Raw genomic sequence first — 22,600 nt, 5'->3', positions numbered from 1 at the left:
ACGATAGCTTTCAAGTGTGAATTTATATTGTCCAGGTGTGACAACACACGCCACCATATCCTAAATTATTATTAAGTTTTGGAATTATATGAAAGTTTTACTATGTTATAATAGTATAGATATTTTATATACATATAGATAATTGGTATAATTATATGTAAAGTTTAGCTCATTTTTCATTTTTTTTTTTTATTTATATTTATTATTTTTATATTTTATTTTATTGATATTTTTGTATTGTTTTGTATATATAATAAAATAATAATATAATTTGTGGAAAGTCTATTATACTCATATGAATATAACTAGCAATTGCATCTTGGTGTGAAATGGAATGTGGAAGAGGTGTGAAAAGTCAATTAGGAAAAATATTCATCTTATTTTTGCATGCATTTTGTCATACATGAGGTTGATTGGTAGGCCATTTAAGGACAGATATTGTTTAAGGCCATTTAAGGAATGATATTGTTTATGCAACAAAGGTCTCTAGGAAGAAGTGATAGCTTCAAATCAACTATGCATCTACTTATAGGGATCCAAACATGACAAATAAAAACTTTGAACTAGGAAGATAATCAAGTTCCATTACCAATAAGCTCATGTTATGTTTGCAATAGGGAGGGAGAGATAGGAATAGAAAGAGGAAGAGATGTAGGGGAGAAAAATGAGAGAGAATAAGAGGGATAAGGAGATGGAGGTGGAGGTGGATATGGAGAAGAAGGATATGGAGATGGGGAGATATAAAGAAGGAGAATGGGAGAATAAAGAGGGATATATATATATATATATATAAAGAGAGAGAGAGAGAGAGAGAGAGAGAGAGAGAGAGAGAGAGAGAGAGAGAGAGAGAGAGAGAGATAAAATTAGATATATATAGAGAGAGAGAGGTTTGAAGGAAGAGAGAGAGGGAGAGATGGAGGGATGCATGTCTAGAGATACAAGAGGAAGAGGAAGATGGAGGTAGAGATTTTAAGATAGATTGAGAGAGGAAGAGGAAGACAAATAGATAAAGAGATAGAGAGAGGTAGAGGAAGAGATAATGATAGAGAGAGAGCGAGCTAGATATGTGGAAGAGGTAGAGAGATATAGAGGGAGAGATAGAGAGATATAAGTGGTGAGATAGAGTGATAGAGACGTAGAGATATAAGGAGATATAGAGAAGGGGAGAGGGAGTGAGATAAAGAGATAGGGAGATAGAGGTAGAGAAAGATATGGGAGGGGAAAGACAGAGAGGCATGAAGGTCAAATAGGGAGATAGATATAGAAGTGAAAAGAGTGAAAAAGAAAGGAGGTGATAGAGATAAGTATATCAAAGAGGTATAGAGAGAGACAAAGAGATATAGAGAAGGGGAAAGATAGAGATAGAGATATGGAGAGAGCAACATGGAGTGTATCTTTATATAGGATGTGTTAAGGGGTGTCATTGATTGGAACCTAATACATGTTTGGAGAGGATCATGTACCCTATAGATTTAAATATAATAATATATTGTAAGCATGTTGGATGAAAGGTAGACTATCATCCCATGTGAGTCAATGTATATTATTGTGAATTATTAGAAGGCATCTCAATGTGCAATTGACCACCTCTATTTTTTTTGTCAATCTATAACTGAAAAGGTTATCAAATGTTGCATGCTTTGTAATGGTTATCACAATCCTTTCTTACGATATATTATATGATTGCATGCATATCCTATGCTAACATGCTTATATATTATGAAACTTGCCATGCTTGCATTATATGTCTTAATTTCGCATGCACATAATTCTTAGCTAGCATTTATGGTTATTGTTTTCTTGTTATTTACCTTTTTGGCGATAATATTGAGTAGCTCTTTTTACTTTCCCTAATTACATATGCTTTCTTGTCACACCTTAAATATGTTTTAACATCCATAAATTAATTGATAATATATTTACTGATTTTGCATCTTTTAACTTGGTTTTATCTTTTGATCATTTAGATTTAGGATATATATGTCAATACATTCATTTTGTGATCTACATGTTTTGGATTGACAAAACTAAGAATACATCTATGTAGAATGGACCTTTATCAATCCTCTATGATGTTCAAATATCCCACTTAGTCGCATTACTATTAATTTTTTCCTAGCAAAATTCCTATTATTTTCCACTTAGGTAATACTCTTCTCCTTTCTTCTTTAGCTATTTTTGAAGATAGTTCTCAAGCATTTTATAGTTAGTTAAATGTTTGACAAATGGTATTCATCAAAAGTTTTTTAATATTATATACATTTTGATGGAGCACTCGTTATGGAGAAGATCAAGAGTTATCATTGAGCATTAACCACTTTTTCATTTAGAATTAAACCTCATAGTAGTTTGCATGTATGCATAAAAGGATAGAATACAATACGAACTTTAAAGTTCATGTCATTTTACCTTATATATATGTGTGTGTGTGTGTGTGTGTGTGTGTGTGTGTGTGTGTGTGTGTGTGTGTGTGTGTGTGTGTGTGTGTGTGTGTGTGTGTGTGTGTGTACACACATAGAGAGAGAGATTGAGTGAATAAGAGAGGGAGATAGAGATAATGAGATACAAATATAGAGGGAGAGGGAGAGATGTGAATATAGAGATAGAGGAGCAAGAGTGAGAGATACATTGGGTGAGAGGGACAAGTAATAGAGAGAGGGGTTAGATAGAGAGATAGAGATAGGTAGGGGGAAATAGGGAGTGTGTGTATATGAGTGAGAGAGATATAAAGATAGAGATCTAGGGATGGAGAAACATGGAATGTGTATATGAGTGAGAGAGAGAGAGAGAGGAGAAAAGTAGAGATAAAGAGATATAGATAGAAAGAGGGAAAGAAATAGAAAGATAGATATAGAGGGGGGAAGAGTGAAAAATAAAGGAGGTGATAAAGATAAGTAATACAAAGAGGTATGTAAAGAGAGGGAGAGAGATATAGAGGCCCGGAAAGATAGAGAGATAGAGATGGAGAAAGATAGAGATATAGAGAGAGCAACATGGAGTGCGCCTTTATATTAGGAAATGTTAAGGGGTACAATAACATATTTTAAGCATGTTGGATGAAAAGTAGACTATCATCCCATGTTAGTGAATGTGCATTATTGTGAATTATTAGAAGGCAAATCAATATGCAATTGACCGCCTCTATTTATTTATCAATCTATAAGTTAAAAGGTTATCATTACATGCTTTGTAATGGTAATCACACTCCTTTCTTATGATATATTATATAATTGTGTGTATATCATATGCTAACATGCTTATATAGTTACAAACCTTGTCATGCTTACAAATTATGTCTTATTAATGCATGCACATAATTCCTATCTAACATTTATTGTTATTATTTTCTGTTTATTTACCTTTTTGGTGATAATATTGATTTATGTTTTTTACTTTCCCTAATTATATATGTTTTCTTGTCATAGCTTAACTATGTTCTAACATTCCTAAATTACTTGTTAATATATCTACTAATTTTGCATCTCTTAGCTTTTATCTTTTTATAATTACCTCCAATTCCTTACATCCTCTATATGCAACCATTTGGAGGTAGGACATATATCTCACTAACATTCCTTTTGTGAGACATGTTTTGCATTGACAAAACTCACAATCAACCCAGGTAGAATGGACCTTTGTCAATCCTCTATGTTGTTGAAATCTTCCACTTAGCTATATTCCTTTTATTTTTTTCTTAGGAAAAATCCTATCATTTTTCGCTTAGGTAATACCCTTCTCCTTTCTTCTTTAGCTATATTTGAAGATAGTTTGCAAGTATGTTATAGTTAGTGTCTATTTTAAATGTTTGACAAATGGTATTCATCACAAGTTTTTTATATTATATGTTTTGATGAGGCACTCATTATTAAAGATGAACAAGAATTAGGAGAAAGAGAGTGTATGTATGTGAGTGAGAGAGATATAAAGATAGAGATAGGGAGGGAGAAACATGGAGTGTGTATGAGAGTGAAAGAGATATGAAGATATAGATTGAGAGGGATAAATATATGTATAAATAGTGAGACATGAACTAAAGAGATATAGAAGCAAGGAGAGACATGGATAAAAAAGATGGAGATGTACAGATGAAAAGTAATAAATTAAGAATATGTTTCTTGTCACAATTTATTTTTGTGATGTTAATAAAAATTAATTGAATATCATATTATATTAAACATTAAATAAATTAAATTTCCCATTATATTAATTATACACAACTTAAAAAATAAATTATTAAATTAATTTTTAAAATATTAAAAAATTTCTAAAATAATTATATATTTTAATTTAAACATACAAATTAAAAAATTATCAAAATATTTTTAAAATATTAATAATTTGCTAAAAATAATTATATTTTTTTATTTCAAAATTACCTAAAATTTATTGAAATTAAAAATATTCAATTAGAGGAAGATTTAAATTTTTTGTAACTGGTATTACAAAAATTGGGAATTGACGGTTCAATTGATTTCACTCCCCAGTGGCTAAATGGAAAATAATGAATCATGGACCATACGTGATGGACATAACTGGGATCTACATGAAAGAATGGACTCCTTATTTTAACCTGTAGAGACGAGAGATCAAAGTTGTTCCAGACTGGATCCGGCTCTATAATCTTCCTTTTGAGTACTAGGAAGCAGATATTCTAAAGATCATTGGTGATAAATTAGTCTAGTTCATAATGGCAGATGAAAATATTGAGGATAGAGAATTTGGGACCAATGCAAGAATATGTATTAAAAAGGATGCCCTATCCCCCGCTCCCAAATGAATTAGAAATACATGCAAATAAAAGGGTTTGGGGGTATAAGATTGAAAGGGAAGATGGGTTAATTTCATGCAGTAAGTGCAAGGCAAAAGAGAATACAAACAAGGAGTGAAAACATCAATCCAAACAGTCCTTTAGAGGATCAAGCACAACCATGAGGGATTTTTTTGACTGAAGGAAGAAAGTGGAGAATGATGTTGATAGGAGAATGTTCCAAAGGATTGAGCCTTGAAAAAGGGAATACATTAGGTCATGAAGAAGCAACCAAAGAGAAGATCAGGGGAAATCTTGGTGAGATGGTTCAGGGGAAATCTTGGTGAGATGGTTCAGCCTAATAACTTGGCTCTATCAATAGATGAAAATATGGAAAGCAATGGGGAGATTATGGAAGAAAAAGGGGATATAGAAGGCGAGGCTTCAAAGCTCATGGTGTAGAAGGAAAAATATTTGACAATCAGGATGTAGAAGCAAGGGAGAGAATTAAGCTTCATGTACAACAACAAAAAAGTGAAAATGTGTAGATGGCAAAAGGATTAGACCAAATTCAAGAAAATAGGATGGGATGATAGTAAAGACAAGGAGTTAGCTGAACTTTTGTATAGCTTAGGTTTTAATATTCAAAGTGATAAATTAGAAACTCCAGAAGATAAGAAGGGGACAAGATAAGAAGGGGGTGGTGACCCTAAGGACGAGGAAAGTGAGTTTGAGGGAGATGAAGGGGATATAATGGAAGAGAGAATGCCAAAGGTCACAAGAAATTAAGAAACATGAAGGAAATTTTCCTAGGAGCAATGAGGCTAATCACTTGGAATATTAGGGGTGTAAATGCTCCTAACAAGTGGCATTTGGTCAAGCACCAAATTGACCAAACCAAAGTAGATATGATCTTCATGCAAGAGACAAAGTGGAGTATGGAAAAAGGTGAGAAGAGATCAGGGAATTGGAAATAGTGGGATGGTGTATTTGTTCATGTTCTTGGTGCTTTTGGGATGCGACCCTCTCAAACATAAAGGTGAAGAGGTAGAGACAAAACAAATTGGTGTTGTTGAACATTAATTATTTTCCAGGGAATGTATTTTTTTCACTTTCAATGTATATGGACCAATATCAATAGAAAACAAAAGGGAGATATGGCGACACCTCTCTGACAAACTACAATCCATGACAAGGGAGAAAGTGGTGGTGGTCATGAATTTTAATGCCACCCTGAACAACACAAAAAAGTGGGGTGGAATGACAGATGTCAGTCAAATCCAACTAGATTTTTAGTAGTTCATGGAGAATAACTTGAAATAAGGGGTGTTTGGTCCAAGAATGGCACTTTCCCTTAGACGAATAGGAGGAAGGGTTTCACCAATTTTGCAGAGAGGTTGGATAGATTCTTGATCTCTAAGAGACTAAGAGAACCTGATGATGATCTCGAAGGCTATCATTCTTCCCTTGACTGGTTCAAACCATTTTCTTGTACAACTCTGACTTCTAGATAGGGTCCCTATAAAGTGCCCCTACAAATTTGAGAATATGTGGCTTAGATATGTAGGCTTGAAGGACTTCATTGTAACTTGGTGAAATGAGGTCAGGTTTGGCAACAACTATAAACTCTACATTCTTTCGAAGAAGTTGTACCACATTAAAAATAAAATAAAGGAATGAAATAAGGAGAACTTCAAAGGCATATTTGCAAATAAGGATATAATTGAAAAAGAATTGATGGGATTAAATGATAAGTTAATTAAAGATGGCATGAGTGAGGATGAATTTTGTCGGGAGAAATAATTAAAGCAAGAACTGGTGGAAGTGTTAGCTAGGGAAGAGATATTATGGTAGCAAAAGTCCAGGGAAGTCTAGCTATAGGAAGGGAATAAAAACATTAATTTTTTCCATAAATCTACTATTGCTAATAGGAGTAGAAACAAAATCTTTGAGATCTGAAAGGAGGATGGAGAAATGGCCCTCACCTCAAATGAAGTCAATAAGGAAGTTGTAGGTTTCCCTAAGACACTCATGAACAAGGATGAAGTTGTCAATGGTGCAGAAAAGGAGAAGATCCGAAGAAACATTTCCAAGATCATCAAAGATTGAACAAAACAAATAATTATTTAGAAAATTCACAGAACAGGAAGTGAAGAAGGCAACCTTTCAGTTGAATCCAAATAAAGGCCCTAGGCATGATGGGTTCCCGGTTTACTTTCTTTGGGAGTTTTGGGATATTGTTGGTCAGGATGTGGTTAAGGATATGGAAAAATATAGAAGGAAGATGATGATGTTGGGAGCCTTGAGTCACACCTTTTTGGCATTAATACTAAAGAAGGAGGCCCAATCCATGACTGACTACAAGCCTATTTCTCTGTGCAATACAATTTATAAGATAATCACCAATTTTATGGAAAATTTAGGCTAAAGAAAGTATTGTAGGATATTATCTCTCTCGAGAAGAGTGGGATTTTTCCTAGGAGATCCATTGTTAAAGGTATCATCACCGCACATGAATCCATTCACTCTACCAAAAAGACCAGAGTGGGATTCTTTTGGTAGATGAACTACTGACACAAATTATTAGGAGATTCTTTTGGAGTATGATGAGAGAGCAAAACAAATTTCCTTTGATTGCTTGGGACAAGGTATGCTCTCCTAAAGAAGCTAGGGGAATGGGGTACAAAAGATGAAAATTATGAATTTTTCAATGGGAGCCAAATTAGTTTGGGTCATGCTTAGAAAATAAAATTAGAATTATATTTTGATACTTAGGCAAAAGTATCTAGACTCTGATATCCCATCCAGAAACATCCAATCGGTGACCCCCCGAGAGGCTCGGTAGTGTGGAATTTCATATTGGAAAGCAGAGATATCATTACAAAGCTTGTAACATGGGATGCTAGAAATGGGAGAAAGGCCTCCTTTTGGGCTAACTCTTAGGACAAGCATCCCCCACTAGCCAACAATCAAGACCTGCAAGAAATTAGAGGGGCTACTTGCAGAGCCTGGGGACACAAGGTAAGGGACTATGTTGTCTTTGACGAAGGGGGTGGGGTGTAGAGAGGGAATTAGAGGTCCTTATAGGATATTGATGCCCCAAAAGGCCAGAAGATTGAATTGAAGAGAATTCTAGAGCGAAAAATATTGCCCTCTCTACTAATGAGGATAGGATTAGATGGGGTGGATCAAAGCCTGGGGGATACAAGGTCAAGTTCGGATTTAGAAACAAAGAATTTGTTGTGAATAAACAGAACTAGCCTTTGCATCTTTTTTGGAATAAGAAAGTCTTACCCAAAGGGGGTGTATTTTCCGAGATGGTATTTCAAAAGAATATTTTAATAGAAGATAGACTCAAAAGGTTTGGCATTAAAGGGTCGAGCGGATGTGTCTTGTGTAAAAAAGAAGAGGAAACAACTAATCATGTGCTTCTTTCTTGCCCCTATGCAAAATACTACTAGAAAAAATTCATTGGCAAACTCAACTGGGCTTGCCCACTCACAAAAGATATCAAGAATTGGTTCCAAATGTAGCCCAAATTAAAGAAAAAGGCCTTATTTGGTTGCATTTAGGTTGTTCTACCCTTTGGCATCATATGGGAAATTTGGAAGGAATGAAATAGGAAGATATTACAAGGTAAAGAATTGAGAAAGGAGCCACTGGTCTTAGAGACAAAAGTTATGGTGGTTGAACTATACAATGTGGCAACTCACAATGTGAAGTAACTGACTCACAAATTGGGATGACAAAAAACTGAATACTTTGAAAGGGTTAAGAGTTCCCCCCATTAATGGGACCAGGAGGATTGATCTTCCTCCCAATCCCCACGAGGGAGTCATGTGGATTGCTCCAAATATGAGTTGGGTGAAAATTAATTTTGATGTTGCCTCGAAAGCCAACCCTGTAGTAAGTGGAGCTAGACGTATTGAAAGATATTAGCTCAGAGGTTGGTTAGTCTTGGTAGAGGTATGAATAATGAGGCAAAATTCAAAGTAGCTCTGATCGGTTTGGAGTGTGGTCGAGATCTTAATGTCTACAAAGTGCGCCTGGAAGGTGATTCATTGATCAAAATAAACTCAATTTGATAGAGACAAACTCCCAATTAGAAACTATAGAAATGAATTCTTTTATTTGGGACTTGGTGGGAAATTTAAAAAAATCTAAAGTCTCACATGTATATATAGGGAAGGTAACATGAAGGTAGATTAGTTGGCCAAGTTGGCCACAATTACTCCATGACATGTCAATGGCTAGGTATAATTTGGATGGGGTTCAGTGGCAATGGAGAATTTTGCTTGCTATTTTCTCTTTTGATGACCATGTCGAAGCATGAGTGTTTTTTGGATGGGATAGTCTCGTGTGGCCATTATACTCATCTCTGGTGATTTTTAGGTGACATTGTACTTCACCAAATTTGATATCCCCAAATTTGAATGGAAATTAGACACGCTACATGGCTTCATGATCACCAATGATTTTAAAGCACATTTAAAATACGGCAGATAGCATTTGGCCTAAGTGACAGCTAGGAAAGTTGGGAAATGCTACTAAAAAAATGGTGATATTTATGAACTTGGAGATCGGGGAATGATTTGTTTTCATGTATGTCTTCTAGAATTAATTTGTCATCATTGTTCATGATTGCAAGAAATCGGTCTAATGCATGCTATAGCCTTTAAATAGGTATCATTGTTGACAATCTCAATAATTTGATTTTTGCTCTAACGATAGTAGTGCCTCCTAGGTGTGAGAGTGAAATGGACACCCCAGTTCAGTTAGTCTACACGAAATGGTAAATGGCCTTTCTTGGTGAGATTTATGAGAAGAGGCTAAAGTGCATTTCAAGTCAACCCACAACTTAGTGGTCCATGCAGTGAAGATGGTGTTGGGTGAAGAGTTTATTAAGATAAACCATCACGTTACTGAGTTGACGTTGATATTTCCTCCATGTTTTTGGCCACCCTGCTCAATGTGGGTGATTCCAAGGAGATGGCCAAATTGGTATACCAAAGCGTGATAAAGAAGCAATTTTTGGATAAGTTTGGTGATGTTTTATAGATCCACTTCCGAAGGAATTTTATGTGCAATACCTTAGCTGCTTTTGATTGATCAAAAAATTGACGTATTCCCAAAAAAATATGCGCTAATTTGTGTTGATGAAGATACTACAAGTGGAGGCAGAAGTAGTGAAATTTTATCTAAACTTGCACAGTAAGAATCTAGCTAGGAAAGTAAGAACACAACTTGCAAAATAGAGAGAAGAAAATTTGAGAGAAATAAGAATGAAAAATGATTTATTAACTAATTTACAATGAATGAATTTACAAAATATATAGAGCCTCTCTGAAAGCATAAAAAAATGGAAAAAAGAAAAGCCTCTATGAAAGCATAAAACGGAGAAAAAATAGTAATAAAATTGCCTACTTTCATTAGCTTACAATAAAACAAGCAATAGCTGCAGTAACCCATAAAACACCGATAAAACATATTGCAGTGTTTGTTATCCAAGAAAAACATGGAAAAGCAGAAAAAGTGGATCAAGCAGATTGTGTTGCCATTGCAGATTGTGCTAACACTCCCCCTTAAGTCTAACTAACGAGACTAAAGCCTAAGGAAAGAGGAAAGAGGGAAAACCCGGTGGGAACAAAACCCCCCCTCAAAAAAATTACACTAATTTTGCATAGCAGCTTCTATGTTGCAATGTCCTCCACCCCAAGAAGGTCTTACAGAAAGTGAAATTGAAAAGATATGGCCCATTTGTGCTTCCACAAAGAAGAAAAAGAATGTCAATACAAAATGTAGCATGGCGAATTCTATAGTAGGTTCATCTGCAACAAATGATATTAGGGTAAAAGTACAAACTTGTGTCTCACTTTTATAAAGGAAAAGACTAACAACAACAAAACTATTCAACTTCAATGGCACAAAAGTGATATTTCTATTTGGTATTTGAAGATGATGTAAATTGATGAAATGTGTAAAACTGGATTAAGTTTATGCCTGTTATTTTTTAAAAAAAATTGGAACAAGAATTGATATCTTTTTTTAATTATTAAAGTCAATTTTTGAATTATTGAAAAATACTACAAATCATGGGTTTCTCCTCCCACCACAAAACTATATGTAAATAATCTTGTTTTCCTCTGATTCTGAAATATGTTTTAGATGACATCCATAGCCAATGCAGAGAAAAAAAAAAATCTGATTTCAATGTATATTTTCACCATTATAACAATTCAAAGTCGAAGTTTCTCGAAATCGACAATTTTCGTCTCCCACCAAATTTCCCCTCTCAAAACTATAGCAATCCCAAAAAAAAAAAAAAAAATTCTTGAAGAGGACTCTCTCCTCTAGTGTTATATAGAATTTTTAAATTTTTCTGATACGATTTACTATTTTTTTTTGTTTTTCCGAATCAAAGTCTTCTCAAATGTTAATATACCTACCTGTAGTATTTTGTAATTTTAATATACGAATTCTAATTGAAATTCTATAAAAAATATATGTCAACGTTCCTCACTCCGAGCTCTTGAAAACGGTATTTTAGTTTTTTTTTTAAATAAAAAATTGATGGTCTAATTCTTAGTAGAACTTTCTTAACAGAACTTAAAAGTTCTGCAAATTGGGGGGGGGGGGGGGGGTTTGCTGAGTAGGTTGCCATGTGGGATGCCACATAGGCAGCCTCGGCCGAGTACAACTCGGTCGAGTAGGACTCGACCGACTCTTACTCGGCCAAGTAGGGCTAGACCGAGTCCCCCAAGTGACGGGACCCTCCACAAGCGGTCGCATGGGGAAGCGACCACTCACTTCCCCACCCTTTCCCTCATATATTAATGCGACACGACACTATGGGGGGCTAAGTGCAGTTGGCGGGTATATGTAGGACTCGATCGAGTATACCCCGCCACCCATCCTCCACGTAGGCACCATGTGGTGCCACGCAGACTCAGTCAAGTCCTACTCGACCGAGTAGGATTTTTTTTTCCTCGCACTTAGCCTAAAGTGTTACACAACACTATACTTTCACCCGATACCTCTTCCTTTTGGAAGATAGAAACCTCGAACTGTCGAACTGCTGAATTCCCACTCAAGTGAAATATATGAAGGAATCAAAATGAATGGTTCTCGAAAATACTCATATTTCTCCAATCTGATGTTGAACTGTGACTCTGTCATACAAGACTCAAGAATGGTAACCACTGAAGTGAGAGATTTATTCGGATGTGAATTAAGATGTGTCAAGATAGTAGCATGGAGTGGTTGAGAGAGTACAAGAGAATCCAAACCAAAAGAATATGCATCTTGATGTGAGCTGACATTGGAGAGATGGCATGTGTCCTCAATATTATCATCATGATCAAGAAGAGATTCAACAAACAAATTATAAATGTCTAATAGAATGATATCTCTCTCATCAAGTGGACAAGAATGAACCTGTTGAAGAGAATCTGAGGTAGCATTTGGAGAAGCCAAAATCTCTGTCAAACTGGTAGGTGGAGGTGACTGAATAGATGTCGATACTGGAGGTGTAGAAAGAGGAGATGTCTCAGTCTATTCAAGACAATCAAGACTCTTCCAATAAGCAATTTCCTCTTCATTGTCATCATCATACGTAGGATCATCATCATTATCAAGGGAGAGAAGCATATCTATAGTTGGATCATCTGGGAATGGAGGTTCAGTGGGATCTCCATACATTTCCCATAAAGTGGTCCAAAGAGTGTGAGGGCACTCAATGTGTGATAAAGCCCATGATGTGTGGTCCCCAACACTTAAACCAATTAATCCTAATACATGATCATTTCTACTTTCCCAAGCAGATTTCTGCCAACAAGTACTTGGTTCAGGAATAAACCCATACAAATGTGGCAATAGATGAATCCATTGACAATGCTTTAGGATTCCATCATGCCAAGACTTGTAGTTTCCTTCTTCCAAAGTGATGACAGATGGATGATATTGTATTCCCATTTTAGACTTAGATTACCCCCTCTTGGAACTTTATTTCAGTTCATGAATACATAAATGAAATTAACAAAAAACCCCAAGACAATGAAAAAATTCATTCTAAACTAGCTCTAATCTTCAAAAATTGCAAAAGATTGTTATGCTTCTTCTTTTTAGCAGCCATGTGCTTTGATACCATGTAAAATTTTATCTAAACCTGCACAGTAAGAATCTAGCTAGGAAAGTAAGAACACAACTTGCGGAATAGAGAGAAGAAAATTTGAGAGCAATAAGAATGCAAACTGATTCATTAACTCATTTACAAATGAATGAATTTACAAAATATATAGAGCCTCTCTAAAAGCATAAAACAGAGGAAAAAACAAAAGCCTCTGTGAAAGCATAAAATAGAGAAAAAATAGTAATAAAATTGTCTACACTCGTTAGCTTACAATAAAACAAGCAATAGCTTCAATAACCCATAAAACACCAATAAAACAGATTGTGGTGTTTGTTATCCAAGAAAAACATGGAAAAGCAAAAAAAAGCGGATCAAGCAGATTGTGTTGCCATTGAAAAATTGCACTAACAGAAGTGACTAAGAAGAAAGAAGTGAAAAGCTTCTTTTGAATTGAATGAGACTTTGAAGGTCAACAAATTAAGAATAGAGTGAAGTCACCTCCACATATTCAAGTTGATTATGCTCTTCCTCCTCTATCATCCCATGTGGTTTCTCTTATTTCTCTTAACATCTCATTCATTTTTTTTATTTCACCATCCATTCATATTCAACTAGAAGGTACTTCTTTTTGTTTTGTACCTCTACACCATGATCTTCATCCTTCCTACTAATCAACATCTCTTCCACCTTTTTAACATATAAAAGACAATTCAAATAGACTGATTCAAAGAGACTGATTGAGGATGCATCAAAGTAGTTGTAAGCATATTTGGTAGGAAAAAAGGGAGTGGTGACTATAAAAGCTCTCAATTTTGTTGTCATCTCTACAATGATACAAAATCACAAAGTCGTGAGGTTCAAAAAGAATAGAGGGTTACATCGTTGTAGATACAACTATTCCACCAAATAATAAGGATATCCAAGAAATGTATGTTTCCAACTTTTCAAATCATATAAACCAATTCGGCCAATTAATAAATAGGGCAATATGGATATATTGCAATTTGCAATAGATGGTGTTAAGGATGTGATAGGAAAAGATGGAGAAGATAAGATCGCCTTGAAGGGTAAAAATAGGGAGTAGAGAGTTGAGGATGGTAATCAAAGGAGACAATTAGAGGAACTAGTGTCTCAACAATGGATTGTATAATTTTGTGATGAAAGTCTAAAGCTTATTCATTAGCAATTCAATATGCTCAAGAAAATCATATCAGAGTTGCACTAAGTTATGGACATGGAGTGTGCAATGACTTAAGGTTTCTTCTTCTAGAAATGTCATTACTTATTTGGAGCCCATTGAGTTATTGGGCATACATAAATTTGGATTAGATTGAGAGTCATTTATAATCCTATTGGTTATCATTTTCCAAAATGATTAGTATCATTTCAATTGATTTTTTTGGAGATTGAAGCAAATGATAATTTGGAAGAAGTTGAACTCGGATTTGATCAACTAGTGCAAGTGTACTTAGAAGGTTTTGTTGTTGTAGATAGTGGAAGAGCCATGAATATTGCGATGAAATTTTCATCAAAATAGAGTAAGATGTGAGGAATCCAATTGTTGATTGAGAGAAATAAGATTTTTGCTCATCATAAACTTAGTGAGGAAAAAATAATTTCTAGACATCCAACTATCATTGCAAGATAATTCATTGAAAAAGTTCAATTGTCTATTAAAGAGGATAGTATACTAACACCTATTTCTCCACATTTTGAATTACTTTTTTTCAAATACAAAGGAACTTTTAAACTAGGCATTTTTGGTTAATTCTATTTTGATCATATTCTACATTTTTGCAAATCTTCCTCAGTTTTTCTCTAGTTTTCTAGTAGTCACTTAAAAGAATAATTTTTGTGGATATATTTTTATTATTTTAAATCCCTAAAATCTATATTATTTGTACAATATAAATAAAAGCTTTGGGCATAAAATATTCTCAATAATAGTTAAACTTAAATTTATGCTCAAAAATTTGCTATTCATACATTCAATGTAGGTTTCATGTGTGTTTATTGTGTTAAATTTTATTAAGTGAATTGAAAGGGATGAATAATGTTAAATTTTGGATTATATTGCAATTCATATTAGGCAACTTCGTGTTCTTCTAAGTGGTTCATTTTACTAAATTATTACATTATGGATATGTATTAGGAGTTTTTTTATCATTTATCTTGTATGTGGACATGTTGGTATTTGTTTCCAACAAGTAAGACAATTGTGATGCTATAAATGTGTGTCAATGGAAACAAGCATACACATAGATGAGACAATAAAACATAAGTAGGAAGCAAATACAAAAGCTAAATTAAAGATGCAAACCCATAGCCTCCTTTCAAATGTCTCATCTTCTTCTATTCTTGAAGACCTTGAAGGTTGTAGAATTGTTGGCTCTCAGTGGAGCAATGACCTCCAATACTGACAACTCAAGAGTTGAGTAGCTACTTAATCATGATTGATTGTGCAAATGATATGAGATGCATGATGATTGATGTATGATTTAGCGAGAATGATCTATTCAAGCTACATGATTGATAAAATGCAACAAGATTAATATGAAAATAAAATATGATTAATCTAATTAACAATTATTGCTAGATGATCAAGATGTAAAATGCCTATAGTAAGTATGCAAAAACTATGAGTGCAAGGGATCTTTATTGCTCCAAAATGAGGGGTATTTATAGGATTTTCAAGGCCAAAGCTGAGGTGGCATGAATCGACGGTCTGGATTCGATCTAAAGATATCAAGGGCTGGGATTGGGGAAGTTGGAGAAGAGGTTGGAGGAAGGGACACATATCATCCCTATGGTGACAAGTGTCAAGGAAACTTGCTCATGAGAGGGCAAGTGTCTAAGGGAGAAGACATGTGGCAAAGTGCCATGTGTCTCAAGGAGGGGATATCCAACCCACAGGAGGTTAGAATAAAAGAGGTTAGGATGTGCAAGATAGAATAGGGTTAGTTAAATCCAAGATTAGATAAAATGGGTTAGGTTAGGGGGTGGTTAGGCTAGGAGGTTAGAAGTTAGGAGCCATGTGCTCATTTGAATTTAGAAATTCAAATAATTAGGAAAATGGATAATTAATCTCAACAAACTTGGATTTGTTAATTTTAATTATAGGATTAGAAGAATTGATTAAATGAAGGGAATTAATTAAAGATTAATTAATCAAAGGGGATTATTGAAATGAGCTTAATGAATAAATCCTTAGATTTATTTATAAGTAGATGAATGGGGAAATTAATCAAATTATTTGCGATTTCAATTAATTGGGAAGGGTTATTAATTAAATAACTATCTATTTAATTAATTATCTTCAGACCATTTTTAGGTGTATACAACAACATTTATTTTAGTTTTGTTTGTTTTTATATTAGGAAAAAGTGGGTTTTGAAAGAGCTTGAACACTTGTACAATAGAATAGCCAATAGAAAATTAGAATAAGTACCATGAGATATGGGACAAACTAAACAACCCAACAAAATGATACGAAGTGAGATACAACTTCAGCCAAGTTGTTGTAGACAACAACCTAAAAGTAAGAAACAACTGGATGCCTCGAAGTCCAAACTAGAAAACGTCAAACCCAACCACGTTTAATCTCACACCCTTCAATCTAGTATGATTTTGAGAGACAAAATTGGGAAGGCCTTTCTTCCGCCTTGTACAATAGTCCATGAAATATTATCATCCAAGTTTTCTTTTGTATTTTAGTAAATAGTTGTTTCATCTAGTTGTAAGTGTTTTAAAAATAAAAAACCTTACTTGTGAGAAAATAACCTTTCAATTCTTGGGCTCGCTCCTTGAGGTAAGAAAGGTAGGGTGGGATCACATTTCAATTGTTTATTTCATTCAAATGGCCACTATAAAAATTGTTATCGCTAACTTTTTTTTTTTTTATGATGACTAAGCTAGCTTAGATCTAAGGTTATTTTATCTTCCTAGGGATTTTACCCTCCAAATCTAGAGAGGGGTTTATCCTTGTATACTACGTTGTTTTGTGTTGTCTTGTGAGACCCATTAAAATGCTAACAAACCTGAGGCATCTCCAAATTTTCTTCCAATTCATTATTGACCTCCAACACTCTAATGGTAAGTTAGAATTTCATTATCTACAGTTTGTTTTGATTTCATTAGAATATTTTAATTATTGTTTATTTTGTTAGCATAGTTAGTGTAGTCAATGTAGATTAAATTGCTTGTTTTCTTTGTTAAGCACTTCCATCTTTACTATCACAACTCAAAACAATTATAATGGAACATACAACACTTCTACAAAATCAGACATTTGCACATAACCAATAACATAAACATAATCCTAAAGCTTTGTATGAGAAACTAAAGAAGATCCTTTTGTGATCTTAACTTCCCATTTATCTATCAAACACTTAAATAAATAAGGGATTATCTTAGTCAATTAATAAAAACAAAACAACATTTTAAACATCACAATCAAGACAACTATAGAAAACATTGCAACATTCTAACAAGTCTTCCCATTTAACTATATAACTTTGGAAACATTTCAACACAAGGAATATTGTTCAACTTATTCAAGTATTTGAGGCAAATCTATAAACTTTATTAGAAATGAAAACCTTCTCTACACATAAATATTTCAAGAATTCCTTGCAACTTTGCATCTTTTACAATTATGAAACTTCTTCAAACTATCAAACCAATGTATAATCATGAACAAATCTTGTCAAATCAGCCCCAACACCTTTTCAAATTCTCTTTTTTGAGTCCCTTTGAGGCTTGATTTTGGATCTCTTCATTATTTCCAAACAAGCGTTAATGACTTCTTGTGGTTTGGGCTCAAGAAGTCATGTATGCCCATTTTAGTTGCATACAAAACGAGGTATGCATTTCTCCCATCTTCGATGTTGCAAATTTGTACCCTCAACATGTAGGAACAACTCAATGAAGATGATAGTTTCAAGTTTGAAAATTCTAGATTGAAGACAACTTCTTAGAAAGAAAGGGTAAGAGATTGAAGCAAACAAAAGGTAGAGTACAAAAACTCATAGGTAAAATGGCTGAATTCATTTTAGGCTAGTCATTATGAAAAATCATTAGAAGAATTCTCATGAAAAAGAACTCGTGTCTTTTTCCACCTGGGTTGTGTAATGCAAACAAGGCCTCTATTTGACAATCAATTAATCCCTTATAAATAAAATTTTCTATAATGATTATCAATTAAAAGTTGCTCTTTAAATGTTACATCATTAAAAAATTGTTGTATCTTATGACGAAAGAATAAATACACCCATACAACAATCAAATTTAGCCCTAAATTCAAAGACATTCCTAGTTGCATGAAAAACCAAATCAACCCAAAAAAAAAACACCAGAGCTACATAAGTGTCATGAGGTTTGTTCTTATATTGACTTTTTATGAAACATTTGGTATGCATATATTGGTGTAGATGAACTTAGAGGAGTTGACTAATCTAAGGACTAATTTACGATGATTGTTTGTGAAACCATCATCAAAAGAGAGGTCACCAAACTCGAGACATAGAAAGAAAAAAAAATGTTGTTTTATGTCCTTCTAACCTGTAGAGAGACATCGTGGCATTTTAATGATTGGAGTCTTCAAGATGTCTTTGAGAGGAATTAACGACATTTTGTGGGTTTTTTAAATAGAGAAGAGTCCACCTTCATATTTTGTATAGCAACACTTCTATAGGGGAGTTATGATTGTATTTATGCTAAAAAGTGTTATTTTACCTTATTCTTTTATATTTTAACTTGTTATACTCATCATGGGTTGTGGAAAGAGTTATGATTGTATTTATGCTAAAAAGTGTTATTTTACCTTATTCTTTTATATTTTAACTTGTTATACTCATCATGGGTTGTGGAAGCTCTATTGAATACCATCTACATTCATGCAAAAAAGGGGAGAGAATTAATGAAGAAGTTGAGAACATTGGACTTTACCTCTTTCTATTTTTTTTAAAAAGCAATAGAAGATTGAGAGAAAAATGAACGACATGTTGGTTTTTCATGATAAAAAGGAAACCACGCTTTAATTTTTAATAAGGGTTGACTCTGAAGTTGTAGCTTCGTATTTGTATCAGTATTTTCAATTAACATGTTCATGGGTCCATGAAAGTATTTTCAATTAACATGTTCATGGGTCCATGAAAGTGTAGCTTGGCAAAAGCAAGGTTTAAGAGCTTGTGTTTGAACTCTAATATAGTAATGTAATCGTGACAAATTGTTTAAAAACATTGATATCATAGATGATCTACATGTTTGGAGTGCTTGAGTGAAGGAATTTGATGCTCTATAAAATAGATCAAAATTTAATGTGTTGCACTCATGAATTTTTTTAGAGTTTAATTAGGTTGTGAGGATTAGGTGGCCCTTAATTGTATCCCCTCATTGTTTGCATCATCACATATCATAGAAAGGGATATATATCATAGAAAGGGACATTTGATAGCCTAAGTTTAAGAAAAAGCAATCTATTTGATGCTATTATGTTTAAAAAGTAATATAATCAACCCTCGCCTAAATGTGAGGGAGGATAAAAACACTTCTACATAAATCTAAGGTGAATGAATAACACAAATATTAAAAATCTACCCTAGATTAAATAGTTATGGAAATGTAATAAACATAAATGAATTAAATGCACTAAATCAAATACTTCATAAATTGAAAAAAAATATGAAGGTATGTAGAAAATGGCAACATATGTCAAATGATCATTTGCTGGTAGTGTAGAAATATCAACGAAGCTTAGACAAATGTTTTTGAATTAATGAATGCTCTATTTGTAACCCTGGATGGCTTCCACTATTATGGATTTTATATCACAAGTGTGGGTTTGATCTATCTTACAGATCTTATATGTGCATGTGGGCATGCTCTCTGCTAATTTTCATAATGTTGCTTAGGCTTGCTTTGATGTCCTCAATATGTTCCCAAATAAAAACTGTTTCTTGTGCTTTCTAGTTTGCGCATGGCAAGGGTAATTTCTCACTTGTATCAAACCATGTTAGGATACCGATTTAAAGGCTAGGTAAATAATTGAAAACAACACTATTAAACATGCAAGCAGCCCTAGATGATTGTATAATGCAGATATTTTGATAGTATGCACCTAATTATACATACAAGTAATAAATGATACCTCTAGAATGCTACTAGGAGATCATCTAACATGCCTAAAATAAACTAGGGTTTCCATTTTTATGTTAGGCCAAAAAGGACAGGTCCCCATGAATAAATGTGAATAGGAACATATAAGGTTCTGGATGTGTTCCCACCCTCGGATAAAAAAATGTCATTTGTATGCTTGTTATTGCATAGTAAACGGGTCAATTGAAGATAAGGACAGGTCCCTATGAATAATTGTGAATGGGAACATATAAGGTTCGGGTTTTGTTCCCACCCTCAGCTTAAAAACTGCCATTTGTATGCTTGTTATCGCAAAAAGGTTATTCTAATTGAAATGGCCCAAAACTTAAGGAAAAGGGCTTGGATATGCAATTTTCACTATTCCAATGTTTATTAACAACAAGAATCACAAGTTCAGCTAATTACACTTATGATATATTATACAATTTCATTGGACGACTACTATTACAATGTTCTCTTTTACCTGTTTGCTTTGATCTTATCAACTCTTGATAGGAGATGCAATGTGCCTTACAAGACTGCGTCAAATATTCCTCCCATGTCTGTTCTGTTTTTTGGCATGCTTCAAAAGTTGCCAAACTACCGTGTAAGTTACCAAATAGATAAAAGCCAACATCAATAGTGAATTCATTTATGACATTACAACATGACACTATCCCTTCACCATATCATCACTATCAGTACATGTGCTTGAGTTGCTTAGATTGGTGATCCAAACTTCATCTACTTTAACTGGTTGGTCATCATCATTACGGTGCCAGCTCCAATGTGCATGAGTTGCATTATAAATTGAAAGTTCACCATGTCCAAAGCTTGCTTCTCGAAATAGTGAATACTGAGGATGTGGATTCAAAAATCTGAAGTACAAAGGTATAAGAATGCAAATGAAAGTAAAATAAGTGAAAATGTCAAAAAGAAAATTGTAGAGGAGAGAGAATATCTTTTATTTACCTGATCAAGAAACAGCAAAAAATGAGTTAAGCAAAGACAGTACATGCAATATCTAATGGGATGAACTCAAGTGGTAAAATATTGGTACTTCAAAAAAGAGTGCCAACTTCAAATTCCTAGGAAACATGATAAAGATTTGAAACCGGATAAAGCACCACATCCAGATCACTAGGTAAGGCATTACTCAATGGACTGGATGCAAAGTCCCAGGTGAATTTGACAAAAAAAAACCTCAGTCCTGACATCCAATCCAAAGATCATCCTACAAGAGGAGTTAAACAAAAACGAAATTTAGAAAGACAGTACATGCAACATTTTCTTGTACTTACTTGGATGCAAGTCCTTCCCTATTTCCACCATCTCCTATAGTAATGTGCATAGCACCACACGGATTAATGTTTTTCTTGTAAACTCTAGTCTGAAACAAAGATCGAATACCAGATAATGTTACAACAATCAAGGAACCTGAATGAATTTAGAGCATGAAAAACAAGACCATGTAAGCTACTTACAAATCGCTCATAAGCATGCACGTGGCCAGCAAATACCATGTCCACTTTAGCTGTATAAAGTAGCGGTTCCATAGTTTCCATCATGTCATCACCTTCTCCTTGGTGAGCAGTGTTGCTGTTATACCATGGAGAATGGAATACTACAATAAGCCAAGGCGTTGTTCTTCTATTTACTCGTGAGAAGTCGGCCTGGATTTGACAAATATTCAAAGCCTTAGATATCTCCACCCAAAAGAATTGTTCTTTTATATTATTATTTTTGTAGTCATCTCCACCCAAAAGAAATAAAATTAATATTTATAAAAATATATTCATACTTAAACCACGAACAATAATGAGGTGCACCTGAAGCCACTTGTACTGGTCCGAATCCTTTCCATAGTCTGTATAGGAACCAAGCATGATTATGTGTACCCCTGCAACTTCAAAAGAGTAATACAGGTTGGAATCTGAACCACTTTCTTCAAAAGGCATTCGCCACCTTGCATTAAAAGCATCAAAGGAATGAGTTAATAATGGAATCTTTTCAATCTCATGATTTCCTTCTGTAACCATCCAAGGCCTTCTGCTTGCCAAAGGCTCCACCAAATGAGCAAATGAGTCCCACAGATCTTGTTTATAATCTGCGTATGAAAGATCACCAGGTAAAAGAAGCACATCATGCTTGAAATTTTGTATATGCTCTAAAGTTGAGGCTGTCCACTCTGTTTGGCCAAGGTCACCTGCAGTGAATGAAAAACAAACCAAAATATGTTTAGAACATTTGCTTGCATTTAATATCATTTTACAGTAGCATGAAGGAAAATGAACAAGAAAAAATTTAAGGATTAGTAAAGGAATAGGGAGAGAAAACTGAAGCAAGAAAACTCACCCAAATGCCATAATGAAAGATCTATCCCTTTCAAAGTTTCTTGATGACTCTTCTTAAGAATTATCATCCAAACCAAGATCCTAGGACTTTATAGTTTATACTAAAGTGCAGAAGTAGAGGGAATACAGATATGGGATCTCCCATCTGACTATTATTTTGCAATGTCTGACAATGGAACTCCTTCCTTCTATTTGAGAAATGGGAACATCTTCCATCCCAGATTGTTGTATGATGTT

At 34.1% G+C, this 22,600-nt stretch overlaps 1 protein-coding gene across 2 annotated transcripts in view; it reads right to left on the bottom strand.

Moving 5' to 3' along the window:
* Positions 1-20,354: 20,354 nt before the first annotated feature.
* Positions 20,355-22,600, bottom strand: part of LOC131061261 (purple acid phosphatase 18) — a 49,536-nt gene continuing 47,290 nt past the window's right edge. For both annotated transcript variants that reach the window (XM_057994830.2, XM_057994831.2), the window contains exons 3-6: positions 21,839-22,215; positions 21,494-21,682; positions 21,311-21,399; positions 20,355-20,887 (exon numbers count right to left, since the gene is read on the bottom strand). In XM_057994830.2, coding sequence (XP_057850813.1) covers positions 20,683-20,887; positions 21,311-21,399; positions 21,494-21,682; positions 21,839-22,215 — 860 coding nt within the window. In that variant the 3' untranslated portion in view covers positions 20,355-20,682. The remainder of the gene's footprint in view (positions 20,888-21,310; positions 21,400-21,493; positions 21,683-21,838; positions 22,216-22,600) is intronic.

Source organism: Cryptomeria japonica, chromosome 11 (assembly GCF_030272615.1).
Source record: "Cryptomeria japonica chromosome 11, Sugi_1.0, whole genome shotgun sequence".
Taxonomy (NCBI): domain Eukaryota; kingdom Viridiplantae; phylum Streptophyta; class Pinopsida; order Cupressales; family Cupressaceae; genus Cryptomeria; species Cryptomeria japonica.
Note: the sequence above shows the minus strand (reverse complement) of the source record. Positions and strands in the feature narration are given on the sequence as shown.